The 27,210-nt window shown below is 39.9% G+C and overlaps 2 protein-coding genes across 2 annotated transcripts; one reads left to right on the forward strand and one right to left on the reverse strand.

Annotated features, from left to right (window-relative positions):
• Window positions 1–41: 41 nt before the first annotated feature.
• Window positions 42–9,277, reverse strand: cops3 (COP9 signalosome subunit 3). The gene is made up of 12 exons (XM_041067010.1): window positions 9,113–9,277; window positions 8,049–8,178; window positions 7,008–7,120; window positions 6,282–6,331; window positions 4,542–4,634; window positions 4,044–4,223; window positions 3,704–3,844; window positions 2,999–3,172; window positions 2,146–2,232; window positions 1,537–1,650; window positions 1,333–1,413; window positions 42–651 (listed from the first exon to the last, which is right to left on the reverse strand). The coding sequence occupies exons 1-12, from the start codon at window positions 9,165–9,167 to the stop codon at window positions 598–600; spliced, it is 1,272 nt and encodes a 423-aa protein (XP_040922944.1). The 5' UTR covers window positions 9,168–9,277; the 3' UTR covers window positions 42–597.
• A 457-nt stretch (window positions 9,278–9,734) lies between these two features.
• LOC121201261 (5'(3')-deoxyribonucleotidase, mitochondrial-like) lies at window positions 9,735–16,524 on the forward strand. Its single transcript, XM_041067011.1, has 5 exons — window positions 9,735–10,902; window positions 11,242–11,342; window positions 12,859–12,919; window positions 13,034–13,148; window positions 14,030–16,524. The coding sequence occupies exons 1-5, from the start codon at window positions 10,630–10,632 to the stop codon at window positions 14,167–14,169; spliced, it is 690 nt and encodes a 229-aa protein (XP_040922945.1). The 5' UTR covers window positions 9,735–10,629; the 3' UTR covers window positions 14,170–16,524.
• Window positions 16,525–27,210: the final 10,686 nt, after the last annotated feature.

The raw sequence follows: 27,210 nt of genomic DNA on the forward strand, positions 1-27,210 counted from the left end.
CAAAAAAAAACAAGAACAAAAACAGTGCACCAGATTGTGAACGACTCCACCGTTGTGCCGAGTTTGGTCAAGGGCATGTACATGTGTACAGATTTGCTATCGATGATATCTACATTCTAACCAAAAGGAGTGAGAGGGAAACGATCGTTGCAGTCTTTACAAATGTAGAATATGTCAGATTTATTCCTCTTCAGCCATTGATGTTTTACTCATATGTAATGCCCTCGAGTTACGGCCATCATGCAGCAGAACCAAAACAAACAGTGAGATTATTCACACATATGTTTGGAACAAATAAGTCCAGTTTTTATTATTGTGGTATCTGTTAATGTAGCAGTGGCGCTCCAACCTGAACATTGATAAATAAAACACTGACAAAATTGTAATCTTTTTTCCTTTTCTGTAAGGATCTTTTGTTATCCTTAAGACACTGTGAAGAAAGAATAACCAAATTTATCATCATTCCACACAATTAGATTTTCCTTGATCAATGTCCTTATGCAATAGAATGTTTGTTTTCCTCTTTTAAAAAAATCCAACTCATCCTGGGAAGAACGTGTTGGGTGGCTGCAGCGTTCTCTCCCTGTCCACGGCCCCTCAGGAGTAACTTGATGTTTTGCTACCAACATCGTCCTCCTGCGATCCCATACTCTGAAAGGAAAAAAGGGGAAAAAAAGAGTGTGTCACATGTCGAAAATGTTATCTGTTAAGAAAACAGACCCAACAACTGGCTGCAAACCGGTTTCTGCTACACCTCCATACACAATGACTGGCTGTTTCATCTCTTGGAACTGAGCAGAGGCCTCTTCCAGGAAGCAGGTTTAAAACTAAATTATATGGACACCACTCAGAGGTGATCCTTTTACATTAGTTCATATTCATGGTTTCATAATCTGAGGAAATTCAAGTTCATTCTCAGATTTTTTTTTCCAACTTATGGATTGTTATATATGCAGTGACAATTCTTTCATAACACCTAAATATCAAAAAGTGTTTATGCAAGTGTTTTTTCAGTTACTGCAACTAGCTACTCACAATGTTGTTGAGCTGTCCTGTGCTGTACCATTTTCATATGTAAAAATAACCCTAAGATAAAAGTATTTCATTCACATTCCTTAAATGATTTATTCTTACATTTTCATTCGTTTCATTCTACTATTTTTCATTTATCATTCTACCAAATATAAATGCATATCTGTACCATTAACTGCAAGAATGTAAAGGTTCCACTGAGACATAAAAACACACACCAGGGCATTCATAAGGAAAAATGGAACATACGTACATACGTACAACAATTAAAATATCTGATGCTGTTAGACATTGTCTCACCTTCTGCACAAATTGTGGGTTTACTGTGATTTCTTGATCCATAGACTTTAGTTTCTCATCCAGCTCTATACATTTCAACATCTGAAAGGAGAAAAAAGACGTAACTTCACTTCAAAAGTATCCGCTGATACCAACGGATTTAAGATTATGATGAGAGTTCATGCAAAGCAAGATAACTCGGGGAACAGAGATGAGCATCCTCACCTCTTGGTCAATTTTGTGGAGCATTGCTGGGTTGTTGTATTTTTCTGGGTTGTCATGGAAGCAGACCATACCATCCTTTTGGTTAATGCTAGCGTAGATCTCACCATCTTCAATCTGCAACGAAGCACAAAGTGGGACATGAGGAAACTCCAACATAAACCTTCCTGACTGATACTAAATGGATTAAAAAGAAAACAGATAAAACAAGATATGGACAGAAAAATGGCAGAGCCATCACAGAAATCTCCTTAAAATTCTGAAGCTATTAATGGCTAGTGTATACTGGACAACATATTGGACAACTGATCCTGTTCAGTGTTCATCCAACATGAACAAAACCTGTGACCGTGATGGGAAAAAAGTACTTCTTTAATATAATAATATCTCCTCATTAAGTCTCAAGGTTGAGAGATTATTTTCCATCAGCACTAATGAGAAATAAACTGTGCTGGGGCGTCTGGAGGTTTAAGACCATAGACAATAATCACAAGATCCCTTTGTTGCACGTTATCCCCTCCCTCTCTGCAATCCCTCACTGTCTACTATCTAAGAAAGTACACTGGTGATGTGGACTGGCTTTTCAAGCTTTCATGCTCTGGACCAACTCACCATGTGTAAGACGTATTTCTCTGCTTCCTGGGGGCCTGACAGCTGCACTCGACTCGCCATGTCTTGCAAAGACAGTGTCAGGAAGGTCTGCGGGAGACACATAAGAGAGATACAGATATTTAAACTAAAACAGAATGACCTGTTCACCCTTTGGATCATAGTAAAACAGTTTGTTGGCTGACTGAGGCATGTCATCAAAAGTCACCTGGACTCATAAGCACATAAGCACCGTGTTTAGTGAACAGAGTTTTGGTAAGCTATCATCTTGCAAGGTTATTAACTCTACGGATAAAAACATTTGATTCCTTTAATACCGTGTCCACGGTCATATCAGAAAGTATGGAAGATATCAGTGAAAACCGGTTGTGCTTAATAAATGCATTTACTGACATTTCTACATATAGACAGCTGAAAACGGATGGTTAAATAGACAGAAGGGTTCATTAACTTAAGGCCCACATATGAATTTCACATAACATCAGGGGTCTGGAACAATAACAACTGAGATTTTCCAGGAAGTTTTCACTAAAATCATGTACAAATATGTCTAAAACATCTAATGCTGTGCACCACAGTTGATGTGGAAGACTGAGACTCTTTCAGATACATGGAGCTCTTTTGCTTAACTGAGTGAATTCAGGCCATACACCCAGCCTGTGAGGTCTAAACTTAATCCTTCGCTCAAGTAATCTAATCACCAGCGTACAGCATGATTCAAAACCCCAGCCTCATCATGTGAAAAACTGGTGGCTGGAAAATGTCCACTCATACTGTCTTGTGAAGGCCATGCTGTGTGTCTTATAATATAGAAGAAAAGGGCACACATATAACAGACACGCATGCACACGCCCACCTTTGTTAGCCTCTGGATGTTCTTCTTGTAGAGGGAGGAGAGGCACTGTTTGACCAGGCCTGTGTTGTTGTCTCGTGTGAAGGTCTCACTGTGTTTATTGACCAGGCTGCGCAGCTCGGCCGGGTTGTTGGTGGTATAAACCTGAGCTAACTCGTGGTATGCGTTGCTCAGGGGCTGATGGTAGAGACGAAAATAGGGAAGAAAGGAAAAAAAACACACAAACAGCAAAATAAAAGATAAGCTACATGCACACATATTTATTGGCTGTCACAACGTGTTCACACTACAAAGCGAAACAATTACTGAATCACTGAAGTCCCTTCATTTGCTTTCAGAGCTGGATGGAAATTAGCTAATGCGTGGAAACTCAACAAGCCTTACAGCTAAAAAGTTGCCCACAGAGGAACTCCTCATGATCACCAGCTGTCAACAGCCAGTCACATTTCTGCACTTTTTTTGTTCCTGTTGTGATTTTATTTTATTTTATGAACAATAGCTCTGTCTATACATACAACGTGCAGACACAACCATTTAAATGGGTTTAAATGGGCAACATCGGAGACAAAAGATGGGGTTACTTCTGTATATGTATTTTCTCTGCAATGGTATCCAAATAATTCACTTCTATATATATAAAACGTAAAAGATATACAGAAAAAGCAAAGCCCAAATGCTATTCATTTCGCTCCTTTCATGCATCCTTACCTTGATGAACCTCCCTACTATTTGTGAGGTGTATTTGGGCAGCTGTTGCACTTTGCCGTGGAGAATGAGTGACACCAGGATGTATTTCTTATAGGCTTCCAACATGATGTGGCTCACTGCCATGGCTGGAGTGGTTATTGCCTGAGGGGGAAATTTTAAACAGGTTTTGATCCTTTACAGAAAAGTCAGAGAAACTGACAGTTTAAGCTGTATTCAGGCCATGCACGAGGGCATAAATGCCAAGTTCAAGAAGAAGTATTACTTGTGGCACTGGAAACCAATTTTTAAAAAAAATCCAAGCATGTAAATACATAAGTGCCGCTAAAACTCAAGAAAGTACCTGTTCATAAAAATACAGTGCTCTTTCGAAGTTTTTGAGGCCCGTGTAGATCATGCCACCATAGTAGTAGTAACATAAAAAGTGCTTTGCGTCGTAGGCTCCATTCTCCTTACAGATGTCCATCATGTCCAGCTCCAAGAAGGGCAGGGCGGGCTTGAAGCACTTTGCTAACAAGCACAGCTGCAGGGAGACAGGCATGTGTGGTGAGGGTGACTGACAGGTTACACTAGACATGGTTAAACTGAGAACGATGAAGTCAACCGACAGAGCTGCGACTAAGCTTGTCTATGAATAATTGAACATAACCCTTAAACAGCATATTCAGCAAGTGTGCACTTGGGAGGGAAAAGAGACTGAAAACAAAAGGAGAACTTAGACTGTCTTACTTATAATCAACTAACAGATTACATTTGGTAGCTAAATGAAATGTGCAAAACAAGGCATACAATCTTTTAGGATTACAGCTGTGGTGTTGATGCAGCAGGGGCAGTGACTCACCTGACACAGGTCTGCATGAACTGAGGTAAGTTGGTTTGTGTTCATCTGCATTTTGTCTATTGCCTGTTTTAGGACGACGACACCCCTCAATGGCTGCCGGAGTAGGAGAAAACAGTAGGGGTTACTCAGCTGCAGCTTGCCTGAGACATCCAAACACACTGAAAACGGTCTAGGCCTGCACTGCACTCTAAAATGCATTTAAATATTTAGATCAAGAAGAAAAAGAAACATGCTACTCTTGGGCACTGTGCTGGCGATGGGATGACTCATTTGGGCCTTGTCTTGCAGGACAGTGTTGAATGGGATTTAAATTGAATCATTTCACTATCGTCACGGGGTAAACTGCTTTTGCAGCAAGGTGCAGAGAACATTACACTACATACATTTCACCCATTGACATTCAAGACACTGTGCAATGTCCTTTAAAATATCATATGTACATATGATGGCCAAGTAGACAAGGACACTTCACAGTAACTAGAACATCATGGAAACCACAAAAACATCAACACTACCACACTTATTCAGGTGGAAGGAAGTGGGTGTTTCTTTGTTTTCTCTATTTTACAACACAGATTGTGGTCATTTGATTCTACTGCTGAAGTGCAGAGGAGCTGATATGGCATGCGCTTGTCACGAGCTGTTCAGAATTTGAAGGTGAGTGTGAGTATCCACTCACCGGGCACTTTATAAGGAACACCATACTTATACCGAGTAGTTCCTCCCTTTTCTTGCATAACAGCCTCAGTTCTCTGTGGCACTGACTCCTCAAGATGTTGGAAACCTTCCTTTGAGATTCTGCTCCATGTTAAGGTGATTGCATCAAATCGTTTCTGTAGATTTGTCAGCTGCACATTCGTGCTGCCAATCTCATGTTCTACCACACCCAAAGGTGTTCTACTGGAAGCTCCTGGCCAGTATCTGAAGGATTTCATGCACTCCACTAATGCTACATGATTGACTGGCTGGATAATTGCATGGTGCATGTGTTCCTAATAAAATGCTATGTGAGTGTATGTCAACACACACATGTCAGCTCAAGACATACTGTAACTTAGGTATGAAAATTATAGAGATCAACTGTTAGGATAAAAGAGTCCATGGCCAAAAAGCTTTTGGTATTCTATGTCACCAAAACAGTGCTCTCTCAATAAATACACATCGTTGACACTATGTTCAACTGTGCAGGTAGGCTTCAATACACATTGGAGGTGTATGACTCACAAACCAATGACAGACAGAATGAGGGGCAAAAGGCTAAATAAAGATAAAATGCAGAGACAGGCATCAGTCTAAAATAAATAAATAAACCTTATTTGCACTCTGCATTTTCATCTGATATTTAAACTATTCAGTCTTCATTAGTAACCGCAGCACTGCAGAACGCTGCAAAGGCTGCTGTGAGTCATGAAAGAAAACAAACTGTTTTGCACAAGCATGACAGCATGAGAAATTGCATCATCTATAAAGAAGTAGCCACTGAAGAGAATACATTTTCCTGTAAGGATGCGGAGAATTATGCGAAGAAAAACATTTTTTAACTGCAGACTCTTAAAAATAATATATAAGCATGTGAAACTTTCCTCTGTACCGCTGGATTAGCAATAAAATAAAATGATAAAATACACATCTTTGGTGCGTACTGATTCAGAGTTAAAAAAAAAAAAGATGTTTGGAATTAAAGCTCCCTTATGATATCAGACATTTCACACCCACCTAAGTTAGAATCAACAGTCTTACCTGTTTCCGCTCTACAAGGGCGTTTGTCAACTGGTGGCAGAGACCAGCAACTATGAGAGGAAACAGAAGGGAGGGAAACTGATGATTGACTGTTATAGACTGATTAGTGGTTGCTTACTTAAATGTGTACCCTACATACTGTATCTACATTCTGATGTAAAATCGAGTTCATACATACAATGACAACACTGTATGTATGAACCATCATTGCTCTAAGTGCAAAATAACCAGTATTTCAGTGAAAACATTATTACTTTGATTGTAATCGTTTAACTAACATCAAGAAATAGAAAGTAGCTTACAGCCGCAGACACTGTTAAATCACTACACTACTAATACAATACAAATACACCCTTGCAATTGATATTACAGATGCCATAACACTGTAACACAATACAGTGGTTTCTTATTTTTAGTGGATATTGAAAAACTTTTTTTACAGCACTTGTCAGTGGACGATGCAGTCTGTACATGATATAAGGCCACAGCGAATAAAAGAACTTGCATGTGAAAAAGTGGGCATCATTTACATACAACTTGGCCTAGCTGAGCTGACAACAATGCATATTTTATTAGAAAGCATGCTCTCAATACAATAGGACACTAATCAGTGTATAGAGTTTTCCTGGTTCAACTGAAAACCTGTACAATGTAGAGACAATCATCAGGAGACAAACGTGCTTCCTAGATGTCTAGGAGTGAGAGGTCTGTTTAGTCAGGACTTACAAGTGTCTGTTGCATATCTAATGTGCTCCCCATTGCAGGTACTGATGAAAAGCTGGACTTGGGAGAAGAGCGTCTCAAAGTCAGGGATGTTTGGCATGGAGAACTTCACAAATCTGGAACAAAAGAGAATGTGGTTAGCAAAAGCCACTCAGTAAGAAAAGGAGACCTTGTTACAGGCCTTAATGCTTAACTGGTAACAGCAACAGTCGGCCATGTGGGACGGAGATTAATATACATAATTGAATGGTTTAATTTTTTGGGTCATGTCTATATTGTAACACCCCTCCCACTGTCTTGGGGGTTGTCCTGGCCTGGTCAGGGAATGTGACAATGTCCACAATGTGCACACATGCTCAGTTTTTCCATGTGGAGAAAAAGGGAACATGTCTTTGGCATGGAACAATATTAGTCAAAATGAGGAATTGAGGTGTGAGTTGCAGATGTGAACTAATACTATCTAGTATGGGCATAATTAACCTTTGACACTGCTGCACTGTGTGTCTGTTTCAAGTCTTAAATATTAGATGATCATGCAACAGGTAGCCTGTAGCTGCTTGATGACTACATCCAATTTTATGCGCTGCATGCAACAGGCAGCCTATAATGAAAAGCACAGCAATAGTGAGAAGGAGGAAATAGTGCCCATTATATAACATACAAATACTAGATTATATGTGATTTACTTTAACAAACTTGGCAACTTTTATTTTTCACATAAAAAATGAGCCTGCAACAAAGTTTTGTGTCTCTGCGTATGTTTCTCTATAGCTCCACTACCTCTGCCCTATTCATGACAAAATGTACAATACGACCTTCAGCAGACACAACAGTAAAAAACATTTTTTGGCCCAGTCAAAGAAAAAAAATGGAGCAGAGGCAGAGAGCGTAATCAATCCAGGGGTGTAAGAGAAAGCATAGGATGGGACAGAATTGAACACACAGATAAAAAAGAAGCAGCCAACTTCGCTAAAGACTGAGAAAGAGTCCGCCAGTCTTAAATGGCAAACCTGAAAAAAGTTAGTGTAGAAGTAAGCTACTTACAGCACAGCCAGCACGCCCAGGGAGTGCTCCTGGATGTCCAAGGCCCCCAGCACCGTGTCCAGGTGGGACAGATTTTTGGCCAGCAGCTCCCCACTTTTGTTGATCAACTCGCACAGCTGAGTCATCTGGCCTGGGGGGGGGGGGGGGGGACAAGGTAAAGGGCAGGAGAGCAGAGAAAAATTAAACCAATTTGAACCTTTTGGCATGCCTTTGAAATTTGGATATGTATCTCAAAATATTGAAGATTGTTTACGTCACAGTTCTAGATATACATTACATTTTAGGAATCTGTAAATAGTTTCTGGATAGGCCTGCTGTGTCCTAAATTAAATCTTCTGGGATTTAATGACATCAACTTTCAGCAGCATATTATTAATATTACATGCTGTGGCACACATGCACAAAGATGTAACTGCACTGGTTAGCAAAACTACAAAAGCTGTTGTATTGTAATTAATGAGGTTAAATTAATATAATCCACAAAGGAGATGAAGGCTATACTTTCTTTAAAGCATGCTGAGGCATTATCTTTTCTACGACTGCAGACAGGCTATTCTTTATAACTGTAAAGAACAAATTGACTTACAAAATGTTTATAACCATCGTGCTGCGGCTGAGTATTTCAATATAAATCGGTCGGTCAAGTGTCCTGTCAAGGCCTTGCAACAGAGGTAATGCAAGAGGGATTGACAGATGACTTTGAACCAATAATATTTGCTAATTCAGTTCGCCAGCCAATCATGTGGGGCAAAGGCGGGACTACCGGTAGGCAGTCCCCAGAAATTATTTTCTAGATCAAAAACAAAAAGTATGATTTTGACATTTTGTTTGACAAGCTGCCTTGTTCGCGGTTATTCTTGGCGTCACTGTGTGCTAAAGCATCTTCTGGTGATACTTTACAGAACTCTCGAAGCCAGAGAAAGTAATTTTTGCGGTGTGTTTACATGATAAAGCAAAAAGGGGGCTCTGACCAGTTTGGCTGCCTAGCTATCGGCAAGGCACTGGGTAGCATATGCTAGCTAACTAGCTAATACTTCCCACTCGAATGAGTTTAGCAACCCTACCTTGAGCGGAGAGCTGCCGCACATTGTTCACAAACTGCTCCAAGGCTGAAGCCATTATTTCCTGGGTCCAAAGTGGAGGTAATTTGCACTGTTTTTCATTCAAACGTCAGAAACAACTCCGTCCGGACTGAGACAGGGGGCCACACAGCCGCCACTGAGGTGAAGCTATCGCGAGGTCATGCGAGCAGAACAGACTGCAACGAGATTTACGAACCGATCATTAGATTCTTAAAGGGCCAGGTACATGATTTGCCGGTGTCGTTTATAACACAGTAGCTACAATTTTCATAATAGTATTTTTACTAGGAAATTGTACCTTTTTGTGTTTGCTTTATGTATTACGGGAGTAAATGTGCCTATTTCTGATTACAGGGCCAGAAAAGGCTCTTCAGGGAAAAACAAATACAGGAACTGACGTACAATTTAAATGGTTTTGAACAAAGATGTTTTAAGATGTAAGAGCTCCTGTATAACTGACTTCAGAGCATCCATTGATTATAAACTGAACACCAAAGATTTCTGTACTTCTAAAAACAAAATATAGTATTTATTTATTTGCAGGGGAAATGCATCAAGTACTCAATTGTTATTGTTATACATTTCTAAATATCTATTATTTAATCTACAGTGGATCCCCAGGATGCTGAACATTACGCTGTTTCACCTTGAGTAATTCCATCATCCAATCAACAGTTTTAAGAAATGACTTTATCCATTCAAAACTGGCTAAAAATGGTCACATTTAGACAGAAATCACGTAATTAAATGCTTTAAAATGCAGACTTTGTAGATATGTACTTCAACAAATGAACAAATGATCTGTTTGCCATAACAACAACAACAACAACAATGATGGTATCCTTTTTTTATTTTAGTACAGTAAAATTAACATTTGTGACTGCACATGGCTCTCACTCACTGTAAACAGGAGTATACAGGAGTGAGCCATCTCGTTGCTGTAAAACATCTTTGCTGTGAGCACGACTGTAGTACAGTTTGTTCTCACTGCTGAGCGTCTCTCCCCTTGGTGCTGCAGTGGCAGTTGTTTACTTGTCGTTTCAGTCGCGGCTGCTGCAACAGTCACTGTCACAGATGCCGCGGGCTTGAGAACGGCCGTGGGTGGCTGCCGGGGCAGTAAATACACACTGACAAACGATGCAAACAGCCCCCAGTACACCGTGGCCAGAGGCATGTCACATTTGACCTGCCCGCTGCTGTGCCGCTAGCCTGTCAGCTAAAGTTAGCTACCGACCGCTAGCTCAGCTGCAGCTAACGGTCAGCGAGCCGTCCAGAATGATAAAGTTAAGCCAGCAGTCACACAAAACTTCACGAAAAGACGAATAACAACACCAGCCAGTGCCAATTGCTGAAAACGACACGGTTTAACCGCCGCAGTATTTGGAAAACTTCTCGACTCTCATGCGGACTTTACCAACAGTTTCCACTCGCCGTTTGGACAGGGTTAACGGTAGTATCATTAGCCGGCGTCGCTGCAACCGCCCAGTCAACAAACAGGAATGTTGCTGTTCGGCACAACACGCCTACTCGGAAGAGGGAAAACTTTGCTCCGTGATCCGTTTAAGAGGATTTGCGGAAACATGTCGTCCACCTCTCTATCAGGTAAAAGACTGCGGGTTCTGGTTGACATGGACGGGGTCCTGGCGGACTTCGAGGGGGGTTTTTTGAAGAAGTACCGAGCCAGGTACCCGGAGGAGCCCTACATCTCCTTGGATGACAGGAGGGGGTTTTGGGTGTCAACGCAGTATGGGCAGCTGAGGAGTGACCTGTGTGTAAGTGGCAGAAACATCAATGAAAAAAGAAACTGCATAACATGTTTGGTCTTCATGCACTTTATTCCTGGCACTTTAATTCTCATCATGTCTTTTCCAGTTAATGCTACTGTTCATCACATGACATGCAATATGTCCTCATTGTCCTCAGTTCCTCATTGTTTTGCCACTCTGAATACATTTATCTGACTGACCTTGAAAAAATTGACTTTTGGACATTTCTCCTTCAGAGCACATGTACACTCACGTGGATACACATCCATCCACCTGATCAATGTACAGTGATCAGTGATAAACTATATGTAAATGTGTGTGTGTGTGTGCGCTCTTTGACTGCAGGAAAAAGCCATCAGTATATGGGAGTCCAAAAACTTCTTCATGGAGCTGGAGCCCCTGCCAGGTGGAGTGGAGGCAGTCAAGGAGATGGCCAAGATGGATAAGTATGTTTTGAAGATGCAGTTATTACAAGTTAACTTCTGTCTATATACACTGCAGTCATCTGGCCTCTTAAAGGTCCAAGAGGCCACAGTTAATCTGTCGTTATCTGTAAGGGTTAAATTTGCATAGTTTGGATTTGGGTTATCACTGCTATTGATGGCCATTTCTCCCTGGAATTGTGTGTGTGGTGTTATGTAATTTCCCCACTGTGGAACTAATAAAGGTGTATCTTATCTTATCTCTTAGCTTGCAAAAGCTGACTGATATTTATCAGCTTGTGGCATGCAGTAAATAAGTTGTGGAAGCACGAAGAGAGGTGCCACACACACACAAACTGACCTCTAGAAAGTAACAGTATTACTTTACAGAACATTCACTTTTTTTCTAAACTGTAGTGATGGGTGGATGAAGCCTGGTGAAGCTTTGGGGCTGTCCTTCCATTGCTCATGCTCACAAAGTTCTTGGGCTTCAAAGGCAGCAGTACAGTGACATCTAGTGGTTTGCACAACTTATAGCACAGACCGAAACTGAAACTCTACAACACCTCACTGATTTCAGTAGTTTTAGGCATATATGCAGTAAAAATATAAGTAGCCTGTGTGTTATTATTAAATCTTTTGTTTAGAAGTGTTGCAATGTAGATGTAGATGTGTTTCAATAAAATAATTAATAAATATATTGTTCAAAAAGCCAAGATATCAAATATTTTTGTCGAAATAATATTTATGTACTTTATTGGTATAGTTTAGGCCCAGTTGGTTCATGTGTTTTAACCTCATGGTTGATATTTATGTAACATTTCATATCAGTCACTATGTGATATGATTGGGGAATGATACCAGTGAAATAACCCTATTGCATTTATGACACGATTACTTGGTATTGGGTTGCTTCTCCTTTCTTCCTATCTCACTAATGTGCCTTTGTTTGACACAAGCTCCAACACGATGTATTGGAACAGTGTGACTCTCACTATTAGTGTTATCAATTTTCAAAAGCTTGTATCAGTCAAAGTCTAGTCAGGGCTGTGATTCCCTGTAGAACCAGCCACATACTTTGATGAAAGCATTGTATAACCAGCATCTATAGTGACAAGGACCTCTTTGGTGATATTTCATTCACATGTAATCTCTGTCCACATGAAGACGGCTGCGATTGCCATTCCTGGCTACATTCTCAAAAGCACACAATACAGTGGAATAACATCTACATATAGTCGCCGTGGTTATGAAACCATGTGTTTACATTTCCTCCCCTGGTGGAAATGAATGGGTTTCTTCAGGCACAGTGAACCTGTTTTCTTCTTAGGGAAATCTACCATATGGTGTAATCTAATATCTTTCACTTTTGTTTTCTACCTTTTTTTTATCTACAGCTGCCTGGTGGCCATGTTATAGTTATTTATTCCAGTTATAAATATCCAGCATGGCCGTCGGGTATCAGCAGGTGGAACATAAAAATGTTTTTGTTTTTAATTTTATCCCTGTCTGGTTGTGTTGTTTCTCCTTCTGTCTGCAGCACAGATGTCTTTATTTGCACCAGCCCTATAAAGCATTATAAACACTGCCCATATGAGAAGGTAGGCGCTCTGCCAATCAACAACATCTATTCTGTTCCCTTTGGAAATGATTACTGTGTTTCCTTCTTCTAATGAGATCTCATCTACTGTGTGCATGTGCGTGTGTTTGTCCAGTATGCTTGGGTGGAGAAGCATTTGGGCCATGACTTTCTGGAGCAGGTCATCCTGACCAGGGACAAGACATTAATCTCTGGAGACATACTCATCGATGACAAGCCAGACATTCTAGGTGAGAATTGTATACATGTTAATGTCTTAATCTTGCCACAATAACAAAAGCACAAAAGTTTGCAGCTTATGTAAGCAGAGCAGATAAACACGACACCACCCTCTGTTACCAAACTCTTACTCACCCATGTACACTGCTGTCATGACCGTCATGTCACATGTCATGTGAACTGACAACACTGGACTATCCGACAAAAAAGAGGTAGTGACATAACATGATCGAAATGTAAATATGTTTCTATAAATAACGTGAAAATGTAAAGCATGTAGAATTCATGAACAGAAGGAGAAGAATGCTGAGAAACGGAAGGACAGGGATCACATAATCCTGTTTGTGTTATTTCATGTGGGTGTTTACAGGTATTTGCATACTGTACATCTCCTTCAATGCTTCATTTGCACCATATGAAACAGTCTGTACTGCATTATAACACCCTGTGTTCTTAGACCCTCGAATCAGACAAAGGGAAACTCACCAAAAAAACCTTTAACGGAAAAAATGGAAGAAACCTCAGGAAGAGCAACAGTGGTCCTGTGTACAGAATAGAGCAAGAAAGCAGGTTAACAGTAAGGACAGACAGGATGACAACATTATAGACTGTAAAGATTAATGAAGAATACGATCTAAGAGGACATTGAACAACTTTCAGGTGCTGCCGACAGATAGGTCCTGAGGCACACAACCTCCTCTCCACCATTAAGATGTGGAAAGAGGGCAGACTACACACACACATACAAGAGGCAAAAACACACACATTATTCAAGCACATGTGTGTGTACCGTTAGTGTGAATATGCTGGGTTGTCAAAAGCTGTAGTGCACACAGTTAAATATGCGTGGTTGTCACTTACGTAACGTGTGTGCCTAACGTGTCCTGATCAGGCGTGGAGCCCAAACCAGCGTGGGAGCACATCCTGTTTACCGCCTGCCACAACAAGCATCTATCCATCAGCTCCTCCCAGAAACGTCTCCTGTCTTGGTCAGACGACTGGAGGGCCATCCTGGACAGCAAGAGGCAGTGAGGATCTCATACGCACAAGAGTCTCTCAGTGGCCTGGCTCCCCGGTGAGCTGAAGCTTCTGGGGGGTCACCGCCGCAACACCAACATCATCACCACACCGGTGGGTGTTGTGGGTGTCAGAGGGGTCGCTGTCTTGTGGAGGCACTGCCACAGTTCTGAAAAAGGAGGGAGATCAGATGTTTTACACAAAGCAGACACTCTGTTGCACTCTATTGGGAGATGACATTCACTTTTTTGGGCCACAAGGGGGTAGTATGAGACTGAGCGTGAAGTCGCGTTGACAACCGAATGTCCACCTCTTTCACTGAAACAGCTGTGACAACAAAACAAATGAACACAAGGACAAAATTATTCAAAATGGATACACGGTAAGTCAAAAAGAGCAGACTGGACTTGTAGTCAGCTGCTCTCTGTCTGCATCCTGTATGTTGATATCTTTGGGTTCTCACTGTGGACATTTCCCGTTTGAACATCAAACAAATTTGAACCACTGGAGAGTTTCATCTGCGGTCTTCTTCACAAAAGGCTTATCAGTAGTTCTCAGTACTGTGTTGCATTAATGAGTCAGTGGACCGTGATTCACTCACACAACGACAGGGCACTCCACTACACACCAAAAAAAAAAAAAAAAGACAAAAATAATCGCCATGAGTCGCAGGCACTGACGCTTATGTGCAATACATAAACACAGGAAAGTGACCTGGACGTACAGACACTGTAACTGTTTTCTTAGCTCACTATTTTGCATGTACTTTTTGGTAGTATACCACACCACTGTCAACAATGTAAATACAAACACATACAGAGATACCTCTTAAGGTTTTTAAAGAGTTCATATGGGTAATATATATCGGTGCTTTTTTTTTTTAAACCTGTTTCCTTTATGTTTCACAATGATCTATGCATCTTAATTAATAGACAGATGAGAAAAAAAAATTAGCTGAAGCCTGAGAATCGCACACATACACATGCATGTTGCCAAAACCATCACTAGTGTACATAGAATAACAGTCACTGAAAAATGTGTAATGGTTAAGAAATTTAAAAGAATAAAAAGGTGAGGTTTATAGAAAAAAATGAAGAAAAAGACATGATTTGTATTGTTAGATGCTTTTTGTTTTTATATGCTCTGCTTTCACACAGCCAGTCAAACAATTCAGAGCATATTTTATTTGTTTTTTTTTTATTGCTATCAGTCTATTGTAAATACACCAAAATGAGAAAACATCAGTACATATACTTGTCAGTATATGTCATAAGCCACCACCCAGCACTGGCATCTGTTAGAAGTCATATTCCTCACTACACGTGTGTAAGTTATGGTCTTGAACTTTCAGACCCGTCTTTTTCTTATTTATATTTTCTCCTTTTAGCTCGTTTACATGATCACATTACATCAGATATAAACTAAGTTATTGCTTTCAGAAACTCTTGACTGGCAGAGCACCTCCACAACACAATGAAATCTTTTGTGGACTGAAAATACATATTGATAACATACACAGTTTATCCACATTTTCATGCTGAGTCACATGAGCCACAAAATGGCATTTGTCTGTTTCAGCCATGTACTGCAAAACTCCTCATCACTAGCTTCTCTCTGAGTTGTGGAAAATAACTTTGTCTCATTCAGGATGTTTATTGTTCTGCTTGGTGTCACTTCAGACATACTGTATTTTGGCTATTTCTGGCAGGCCACTTTTGATTTTGCCTGTTGCTGCTAATGTGCTTTTTAGGAACAAGGCAGTGGATCCTGGACATGTGTAATGGAAGATGTACTTAGTGCTGAATGCTGTTGTTGTTGTGCCTAGTTTGATGTACAAATTCAGACTTATTTCTGTCCATGGGATGTTTTAATACTGTGTTTTGTTCCACCTCACTTAAAACACGCACAAAGAAATGAATAACAGGAGGGCCAACTCACTTTTAATGGTCTTCTTTTTTTGCATACAATTAAAGGTGCATTTTATGTTATTTGTTTGTTTTTACACTTGGCTCATTTAGGTTCACACTGCAAAGAAAAAAAAATCACATGAACTCACAAAAAGCTTGATGAAAGTTTGGTGGTTTTAAATTCTTGCAGTGTGGGAGAGTTTGACTAAAAGATGGTGAACATGCTTCTTTGTGCTCTTTGTTGTAGTTTCCTCTGCTGATCAGATCAGTTCAGAAGACATAAGGAAACGGCTGAATCTGACTTGGCCCTCAGTCTATTTTGTTATAACAGGAAGTACACAAACTACTGGTTATCAAATATCAACATCTGCCTTTTTACACACCATGAAACCTCACATTTGGGTATTGATGTCTGCCACGTGTTCTGAGTACATTCTCATTTGTAATTAAACTTGTCACAGTTTTTGTAGTCCAGAATATTTATATTTATCAAACTTCCAAAAATCACACCAAGAAATTATATTAAGGACCAACTTAGGAGGAAATTAAAGATAAAATATATAAATATACACTTTAAATGACTTTGTCTTAGTTACAGCAAAGTGTAGGAGCAACCTTTAAGAACAGCTCTCACGTCATCATATAACTGATTACATGTATTCTGAGAGATAAACAGCCAATCAGGAACAAGAAATCAAACTTACATCTACCTTCAACTACTTTAGTTGTGTGAAATCTTAAATACAGCTGTTAGTGGCGCATGGGAACATTTATGCCACCGGAAGGGAAACGAGAGATCACAGAGGAAATTCAGAGAATAATTTGTAAACTCTGCACAGAGAGGAGCAGGACCAAGACTGCTGTTAAATAGTGTTTACAAAATCCATAATTTTTTAGGAAATATCGTGGCACATGTTCATCACATGATCATCTTTCTCTTGAATAAAACCCTCAACCTGCACCCTGTTTGTGACCCTTTGCCTCCTTTACATACGTCCATCCACAGTTAACTAGTCAACCAGGTCAACTCCTTCTCTCAAGCTACTTGACAGCGAAAGACAAGTCGACTGTGGCACAAACTCTGCATCTGTTTAAGCTTTACATCAGCCATTTTTGTCAATGAATGTCTCATGTTCATGGTGCTGATAATCATTTTCTGCAGCAGCTCTTGCACAATTTGGAAATAAGAAATTCAATAAAGGATTTTGAAAGTTTAAGTTGACATAATACGTTACTGTCTGTTTTATCTCTCTTTCATTTTGATTTTCCACCATGCAAAAGTGTGAGAAGCAATCATTCTCTACAGTGGTCTGTCCACAGGACAGGGTGTAGAGGGAGAGAAGTTAGATAATCCTTTATAATAAGCCTCACACTGGTTCTTGGGTTCTTTCAGGTCTTCCATCTACTTCTTTAGCCTTTAAAAACACACTCAGACCCTCAGCTCAGCATGCACCTGGGGTCTGTTGTGCTGTCATAATACTATGAGAATATAATCATGCTAAGACTGCACATATCTCTGGCAATGTTTGCTGATTTGCACTCAAGACATCAGATATCAAGCAATTTCCCACATACACATCAATGAAAAAAATGCATTAGTGATAAAAGTTATTAGCCAAATATAGTTAAAAACACAAAATATTTAACTGCATTTCAGCTGAATCAGGAAACCTTGATGGTGCTACTAGGTTTATAGATAACATAAACAATATGACAAAAAATAGAAACTTACCATGTATTGTCAGGGGGGTGCACAAATCTGACAGCAAGGGGACACTGTTTTATTCTGTGATGTGTTTCTGGTAAAAAGAGAAATGGTTTTAAAAATCTAAAAGTGATTAAACCAGGCTGCTGAGTTAAGGCAGAGTTTGACAACAAGACAGCAAAGTGCTCCTATCCACAAATTTAGTAACGCTTTTTTGACTTCTGAGATTTTCCAGGAACTGTTTCACCACCAACTAAAATTACTCCTAATTTATTCCAGCTGTGAGCAATTCCTCCATTTCCTCTGTGCACTGTGGCAGGATTATGTTTCAACAGCACAATGAAAAATCATTCACTCTGATAATGAGGATAGGAAACGTTCAGATGATGAGAGCTACTGTAAGTGTAGGCACAGTGTCAGCAAAGTGGAGGTGTTTAGAGTCTTTGTGTAAGGGGGAGGAATATAACCTTACAGTCTTAAGGGAGTTTTGCTGACCTATTTAATTTCAACCAGGTACAGTATGGTGGCACAAAACACAAACAGCAAGTAAAGCCCTGTTTGGACAAGATTAGCTTTTAGCACAGAGTGGGTAAAAGGATCTGCACTCTGAAATGTTAATGGATGACAAACCTGTTTGATTACAAAACGAGTGTGTGCTTCCTCTGCCGTCATCGCACCAAAAATATACCACGCCTCCTGTGTAACTTCTCAGTCAGTAACAATAGAGTAGGCCTATAAAAGCAACCCCACATCACTGAAATAGGACAAGGAACAGGGAAATTGGTTAGGATTCCATTTTCCTGAGCTCTTATTTTTTCTGTATTTGACATTTTCCAAAAATGTACAGTAGATTTGAAAAGAGCAAAAATAACAGCCATGCTCATGTCATGACGCTACCTCACTTTGGCCTGCAAAACAAATTATGGCCTGTAAAGCGAAAATAAAATACAACTAGAGTGTGTGTGTGTGTGTGTGTATGGTCACGTGTCTTTTTGTGTTTGTATGTCAATTAGAAAGTTTTCTGTCATCACCCAGAAACCCACACAGTGACTCATTTCCACCCACAACACCAGCTCGGTATAGAATAATGATTTGTGTTCGGTCTCTTGCTCTCTGGCTCTACAGTCAGACTCAGCAAAAGCCATTTTTCTTCTCTATGTGTCATTTTACCTGGGGGCAAAACAGTGTGTCGTGCTGACATGGTGGTGTTTGGTTTTTCTGCATAAAACAGAGAAAAAAAAAGCCCCTACGGTCAATCCCCTTGACCCTTATTGCTTTCAGAGCTGCAGAAATATTATGTGACACTATTTCTGCTAAGGCTTGACTCGTTTTAGTTTTCAAAGGTGAAACGTATATTTAGAGTAAAGCCACCATTTGTGGATATTTAGTGCAGATATTCATCATTCTTAAATTCTTATTAGCGTGAAAGTTTGGATTGGTGCAGCCTTAAACATCACTTGAGATGGGTGCAAAGCTAAAGCCTTGAAAACGGAATACGATGTTCCATTTAATCAAGAACACAATAAAAGCAAACAAATTGTGCTTCATGTCAGGAGCAGTTCTAATCAAAAATCTGTATGGAGATTTGGAATAGAGAGTACAGCCTTGTGTAGACCGCACTGCACTGTGCAGAGATTTGTCCTTACTGGGCAATTGCGTCAGAGTCCTAAGGAAATCCCAGCAGAGCAGTAAAACTGGAACTTTAAGACTGAGAGAGAGATAGGGCTTATGGGAGTGTGGTCGTATTGAACATACGAAGGAAATACACTGTACAGGACAATCTGTATTGTTTGTGCTGTGGAGATATAATGTACAAGATATCCACGCTGGGAGAGAGAGGGGGGCTCAGAGTCAGCGGTTATGGTCAGTGTTAGACTAAACCACATGCTGCTGATGATGAATGTTAATAATCAGAGTCACATTCTGTTCAGTGGAATCTTCCAGGGTTCTGTTCAGTGGAACATATATCTTTCTTTGTGCATGTGCCAGTGATTTATTCCTATAGAAAGTACATTCCGTGGAAGAGAACAGTGCAAATGCATGACCAGAAAAAGTACAGGAAGTGTGATCAAGCACATAAAACAGAGGGAACAGGTCAGGTGGAGCGTTTCCTGTTTGCTGAGTTGTTTTTGTTCCTTCTGTCACAGACCCTTGACCACCCGCCCCCCACCCGCACCATTTGTCTCATACACTGTGTTATCCTCTCTGTCTGTTTGGTTTGTTCTCCTTCTGTTTGTCTAATTACTTTACAGCGGAGAAGGAAAGAGACAAGCTTGGAGTGTGTTACAAAATCTTTTCCAGACAGGATCACCTGCACATCACAACAAAACTGAAAGTCTGGTTTTACAGCCTGCCAGATGCTTTTTTTTTTTTGTTAGAAATTAAAGTATAGCTAAGTTCCCATACGTTAATTTACACTTGTTTATTAAAATTACTCATAAAATGCAGTAGTGGTAAGTGGTCGTGTGAAATGTTCACACCACTACTAGATTTTGAACTGAGGGTAACAGTTTAATGACCTAACTTGCTGCTTTTTTATAATAAATAATTTAATGTTATATAATAATGTTAAAATTACATTAGGAAAACAATGTGACAACGGGAACGAGGTCGCTCTTAGTGATGACCACTTTCATTTTACACATCATCATTTCAGCCATTTTTAATGCAAACATACTGATGGATGCAGCTTTAAAAAGGTTACACACGTAACTGCAGTTCTGTGAATTCTAGAAAAACCAACAAAGCCAGTTTAAAGCGGGATATCCCATCAAGTGTGCATATATCGGCAAAGTTACTCATGCTCATAAGAATAATGATAATGCCTGATTTGGTGCTGACACATAATTTGTAAGTTATAATGAAAATGTTTGATACTATACTGCTTTGTGCCTCCTTCATGGCTGCTAGACCCACATCAGCAGCCCCCAACCAGCTAAAGCACAGCAAATGTTTTCAACACCAATAAAAATCCTGTGTCAAGGAAGATCTTGAACACAAATCCCAGACCGATCAGCTGATATATACACATATGCTATGTAGCCAGCAGTATTTTCCACCGACAGCAGTTACTGACTATAGTTTTATACGTCTAAAAGAAAAGCCGTGTGCGCCTGACCTGCTCTGCGCTCCATATGTGTGTGTGACTGTGTGCACGTGCGTATGATTCCCTTTCTGTTTGTGCGTGCGAAATATCCCAGATGCTGGTATGTAATATCTGAGTCAGTAGAAGGCATGTTTTTGCTAGTGCAAAATTGAGTGAATCACCCGCAGGCAGCGTTCTGTCAGTCTGTTGCAGTGGCTTATTGTCGTGTGTCTGTCGGTTTGTCTGTCTGCGTCTGTGCATTAGTCTTCTATCCATCCCTCTGTGTGGCTGAGGGAACAGGACACTGTGTTTTGCTGAGCTGGTGTTGTGGGTGGAAGTCAAACACTGCAAGTAATTACTGAAAAAAAAAAAAAAAAACAGACACCTGCACTTACATACAGTACAGTCACACTGATAAGCTTATTTTATGGTATCTGATTTTGTTGCCCCTCAGTCTTTCTATTGTACATTCTGTTTACTGCATGGACAGGTTTTGATTTAGTTTGAATCAGAGTCGTTTATGTTTCCATTTCTCCTATGTCATAGTCACTATGTGTTTCTGAATAATCTTTTATGTAGTTCTGTTTCTTTATTTTTGATCTTTACACATGCTTTTCTATAGTTTTTGCACATAAAAGCACACGCAGCCTAAAAGCTGTTTTACCACGTGTATGATAAAGTGCTTCCTGAGCATAAAAGCCAGCCCTGCAGGGTGACTGTCAAACAGGGAGAGGGTGAGATCTGATGGGCGAGTGTTGCAACTGTCATCAGGAAGCCAGCTGAATGTGGAGGTAGATACTATACAATGTGGGTTATAGGCACGCTATCAGGGTTACTTACTATTCCAGAGATAGCATTGAAAGGCTTTTTATAACTGGAATGCACCAAGTATTTGAGAGATTGGCAACAAAATCACATTCCCAGCAGCCTACATATTTTACAGTGCTCAGATTAAACACTTGAGCATGCAGTATGTGGAACCACTGTAAGAAATGTGATTACTCTTATTTGTTGGTGGCTGTTCAGGCTTCTACAGAGATGATTTTTGATTTTTATAGACACATGTTTCAACCGTTAAAGAGCCCTTGACCGATTTAGCATCGCACTACTGTAACACTGTCAGTTATTCCACACTCTTCTTTCTGACCAGTATTATGTTTTTAAGAGTGGCTGACTAACCAATACTGCCATTTTCTGATCCCTTTCAGCACTATTTACTATTCACAAATTTAATATTGGGCAAAGGTTTTTGTTTATTTTTTATTTTTTGGCTGGAAGCAGCATTTGAGAACAATGCTGCTTAAAGCACAGAGGCTGAACTAAAACAGTAAAGGTATGGGTTGAAAAACCAAAACAATGAGCTTAAAGATGCTAAAAAGTTCTATAGAACTGAAAGGACCTGCAGAGCTGGGCGATAATTCTCAGTGAGTCCGTCACTATGAGCGTTGCTTTTCACAGTACACACTGGCCTTTTGCATCAGTCTTCAGCAGAGAGAGACCTCCATCAAGAGAAAAACGCCCCAGTTTCTCACTAGCTGCAGCCTTAGGAGACCAGACTGCAGTGCATCTGTAAGTTATGTCGTGTTCGGTCGATGATTCACTTTCTCTGTGGGAAAACATCACATTTGATTGTCTCAGCATAAACACTTGTTAGCCGGGTGTCGTCAAGGAATTCTGAGAAATGGTGGAAACAGCAAACTTGATATAGAACGAGGCAGGTTAAAGAAAAAGTGGGTCAGGCAAGAAAGGCAAATGTATCCTGTGAATGCAGGTGGAGCTGAAATTGTAGTTTCTGAAGGCAGAGAGTTTGCAATATTTCTGTGAAAAGCTGCTAAGAAACCATTAATGCACTTACAGGCTTACAAAAGATGGGACTTCATTTTCTTTTCACAGGAAGACTGAAATTGGCATTAAACATCTGAGTTGAACAAGCTGTTAATTAAATACAGATTCACTTCATTCCAGTTTTTTTTTGTACTTAAATGAAGGAACACCGCACACTGCCTCACACTTATTCACATAATAACTAAATGTGATTAAGTCCTATTCTGCTGAAGATCCGTGGAAATGTAATTCACTTCCAAGTAAGGCCTAATGATTTCTGCAGAAAAGAGAAAAAATGAAGAGTGCAGGGGAAATAGGTATGTGAGTCAGAGATTGAGTTAAATATTATGGCTTAGCAGAAGAAGTTAAAAAGTAAGTAAGTTCGAAACTAATATTGTTTTACGCACAATGTCAATTAATATTAAAAAAAAAGACAAGTCTGGCTGCATGTCAGCTGGGGTTGATGAGTTGTGTGTAGAGCACAGTTGATTATGATTAATTTCCTATGTGTCCCGTCTGATTGGGCAGGGCAGCACGCCTCGCGTGTGTTTGATTATACCTGCTTTCATGTACCGTGTACGCTGGTAAATTTCCACAGCGGTGGACCAGACCACCACATCACTCTGCCATCCATCTTCGCAGAAGAACAGATATGGCTGTTGATACACTGATGACTAGAGAGGTAACATCTCTTTATGGTGCTGCCTCATTTCCAGGCACAGGGCTGAACTGGAAAATTTTCACATTAGGCTGCTCACGTCACACATAAACACACTCACGTTCATTTCATCCCATCCCATTGCTTATTAGGTTTTGGTATCTGACAGTGCTCTCTGTGGTAACATGTTAACCTTATTACATCTGACACATAATCGCCGAACACACGTACTCGCTTATGAACACATTCATACACTTGCATGCGTAACCAGCAACTAGTACAATGTACAAACAACATTGAACATGCTAGTCTTTTGTACTGTCTCTATGCATTTCCCAAAATAAAGACCAAGTTTCCTATGAAATCCTTCACTTCCTGTCATACATCACTCACCCCCCAGTGTTCCCTCACATGTATTTCCCTCAAATGCTTGAAGACAGATATTAGCTTTTAAAAATAGCACACAGGCTGCTCCCCAGGAAATAAATATTGGCCAGTCTCCTCATGGTAATGATGAACAGGGAGGGAGAGAAACATTAGACATATCTGCATTTTAATCAGTTGTTGCATTACTACATTACTTTTTTTTTAGCACTTGGGGTCAATGGAACAAGCTGTAAACACAATATTAAAATAATTTCTCTTCATAAAGTTTTTATGGCTAATGTCTTATTTACTTATTTAAATACCTAGGAGACACAGAGCAACATCAGCATTCATATGGAGTGATGTTTCTGTTCACTTCATGCATGTAAGTCTGCTGTCTTTAAACTTGTCTCCGTTTTGGTCTACACAAGCTCCAGAGGGAAATATTTGGCTCTTTGGCTGCAAAAGGCTCCACTGTGCTCAGCAGACCTTTGCTAGTTTTATCTGTCTGCCTCTTTGGAGCAGGTCAAGTAGTGTAGAGTCTATTTTTTTTTTCCAAAGATTTTTTGCGGAGACAGCTGATTGCTGCTGCTACAAAATGATGTTGGTGAGAGCAGTGTGGACCAGAGCTTTAAATTTGTTTGCCAGAACACCCAAACAATGATCTGAACGATGCTCAAAACCTTCATACAGGGGAAGGAAGCAGCAAAGTCAGGTGACAATTATCTGCCAGTTTCTCACGAGTGACCAGTTTTTGTGTTAATACACAAAAACATTGATAAACGCAGCTTTAAAGTATCTTGATAACAACTATAAACAGCTGTTGTTGCTATAAATATTTCACATTTCTGAATGTATGGCTTGATTATCGAGCTACTGAGTGGTGGCATTTCTCTCATAAGCTGTATTCTCCATGATGCAACGGGCTGTTTTAATATCAGCAGATTTAGTTTGCTTCCATCATGTGGTCATTTTACAAGAGCTCTGTTCATGGGGGTGAAGTTTTCCACTCAATACAGGGGGATAAATAAAGCAGCGAGCTTAGAGGCAAAGGAGTCTCCGAGTACACCGGTGCAGGAGCTGTGGAAATAGAAGATGACGCAAACGACACAGTGCGCATTAATATCTGTGTACATGTGTGTGTGTGTGTGTGTGGTCTGAGAAGAGAAAGGATAAAGAAAGAAAGCTCTGTGCTCGTCCGCCGCACAGATTACCTCACAAAGTCCCTCTCCAGTGTACTGTCTGTGTGTGTTATGTGTGTGTGTGTGTTGATGAAAGAAAGCGAGGGAGGATGCGCTGCCACCACAAATCCTGAATCACTCAGCTCTGAAGTGAGAAAAAAGTGCTATAATTAGAAGGAAAAAAAGTAATTAGAAAGCCGAGAAAAGATTCCAAAAATATCTTTCTCTTTTTTTTCCTTTCACAGAATATGAATCATGTCTGGTGTGAAAATATGAAAGCATGTCTTTCAAGCCAGTGCTAAGGGGGTGGAATTTCACAGGGATGTCCTGTGGATTTTAAACCTCGGGAGGTGTGAGACCAAAATAGCAGCTTGTTGTAATTGTTGGCTCAGAAGCTTTGTGTTGCTCCAGTCTGATAATTGTGTACTATTATTGTCTCATTATTGCCCCAGTGGTACAATATCCTCTGTCAGATCATTAAATGTGGTGACTGTTACACTTTTTTTTTTTTTTTTTTTTGTTTGTCACCATATTTAGAGCTTTAGTGCTGGCTGGCTATTAATGCTCACCCATTTTTACCCACCCACTCTCTTTTTGTCTATGTCTGTATTTCATGTGTGTGTTTTTAGGTGTCTGTGTGTGTGTGAGAGAGAGAGAGAGAGAGGGTGCGATCAGCATCCTCGACTGACTACACGTTTCTGTGCCAGGAAACTTCACACACTGACGTCTTTGCTCAACAGATTGAGGCTGCTACACAGAGGAAGGCTCACAGTGTGATGCCACGCATTGATGCCAAGTTGTCACTCCACAGAGGCACTGTGTTAATCCTTACATGGCATTCCATCCATTCCCCTGGTGTTTTGTTGTTTTTAGACACAGACTGATGCTGTGTGTCGTCATCAGGCAGTGGGAAACCTGGTTTGTCCTACAGCCAGAAACACACACTTTGTGTATGTATGGCCTGTATAAGAAATTTAAAGGGTAGCGTATGATGAAGTAATGACTACTTTGACATAGCTGTACCCTAATGTCATATTATTTAATCTGATCTTTTTTTTGCCCCTTGTATGTTTTTAGATTTAAAAGACCTAATTTCTGCCTCAATAATTGAGTGAGTAAAAGAAAAAAAGTGTTAAATGCATCGTGTTATGAAATTAAAATTAATTTTAAATTTCTACTGTATGCCATGTCCAATTAATGCAAGAAAATTCAAAAGGAAGTCTCTCTCTGTCAAGAAGTTTTAGAACAACAGAGATATTGTAAATGTACAGTACATGTTTGACCTGTAGTACCCTGCATTTCTGTGATTATTTTTGTTTTATTATTTGTGATCAACAGTGTTTCCCTCTCCCCCCGTTACAATAAAGTTTAATTGAATTTGAATTGATTTGAATTGTCCTTCAGATAAAGACTTACTGGAATTAAACTCATAGGGGAACAATCCTCCCACTCGCCTGCTGTCTTTAGATAAGATACTGTGTATCATCATGCTTTCATCATATTCCTCTCTGTCATTTTATCATTATGCCTATATATAGGTTATACCCATACGGTTCCATGTGTTCTTTCTGTCATTTCCCCACCCCCCTCAATCTCCACACCTCCTAAGTCATACTGGGTGTACAGGCTTGTCTAGAAACAAAGATGAGAGGACCCGTTAAGTGACCACTTGTGGGCTAAAACAAATCATACACTCTCACAAAGGCTTCCATCTCTCAGATGTCGGCCCACGCTCCTGTGCTGAGATTGGGTCACGTCATTCCATCTACTCCCACTTAATGACTGTTGAGACATGTGCACGCATGCAGACACACTTGCCCCAGATAAAAAAATTAATTAATTAATTAATTAATTAATTAATTAATTAAATAATAATAATAACAATCTTGATTCATTCCTGTTATTGCTAACATTTGCACATCCCGCATTGAACATTTCATATTCCTAGAAATACTGTGTTGCTCCTAAGCTTATACATAAGCCACCACAGTAGAGTGTTGCACTTAATGTACATATTTTCTCACACATCACAAGTAGTATCTAGTTATGAACATAGCTCAGGTTTAATTTGCTGAGATTCTGAGGTAACGCTGAGATTTATGCCTTCACCCTATTACAGTGGTGAGGGCATAAATACATTTTGTTTAAGTGAGCTCACAGCAGTGAAAAAAATCAACACCATCCTATATTGTCCCCATTACTATTACTGAATAATCCACACAACACACTGTCAGCTGAATCTACTACCTTTTTTGAAAAAAAAAAAATAGGCACACCAATTAAAGCTGCACAAATCAATATTTTTACATGAACAATGGGTCAAATGACTA

This window comes from Toxotes jaculatrix, chromosome 21, assembly GCF_017976425.1.
Source record: "Toxotes jaculatrix isolate fToxJac2 chromosome 21, fToxJac2.pri, whole genome shotgun sequence".
Taxonomy (NCBI): Eukaryota; Metazoa; Chordata; class Actinopteri; family Toxotidae; genus Toxotes; species Toxotes jaculatrix.

Bases quoted from the DNA above. Each gene is read 5' to 3' on its own strand.
- LOC121201261 (XM_041067011.1), top strand. From the start codon at position 10,630: ATGTTGCTGTTCGGCACAACACGCCTACTCGGAAGAGGGAAAACTTTG. The intron at 11,343-12,858 runs GTATGTTTTGAA...TTCTGTCTGCAG, and splicing joins GAGATGGCCAAGATGGATAA to CACAGATGTCTTTATTTGCA. The intron at 13,149-14,029 runs GTGAGAATTGTA...TGTCCTGATCAG, and splicing joins TGACAAGCCAGACATTCTAG to GCGTGGAGCCCAAACCAGCG.
- cops3 (XM_041067010.1), bottom strand. From the start codon at position 9,167: ATGGCTTCAGCCTTGGAGCAGTTTGTGAACAATGTGCGGCAGCTCTCC. The intron at 4,224-4,541 runs GTGAGTCACTGC...GTCTCCCTGCAG, and splicing joins TTCATGCAGACCTGTGTCAG to CTGTGCTTGTTAGCAAAGTG. The intron at 1,651-2,145 runs GTGAGTTGGTCC...GCTTCGTTGCAG, and splicing joins AGAAATACGTCTTACACATG to ATTGAAGATGGTGAGATCTA.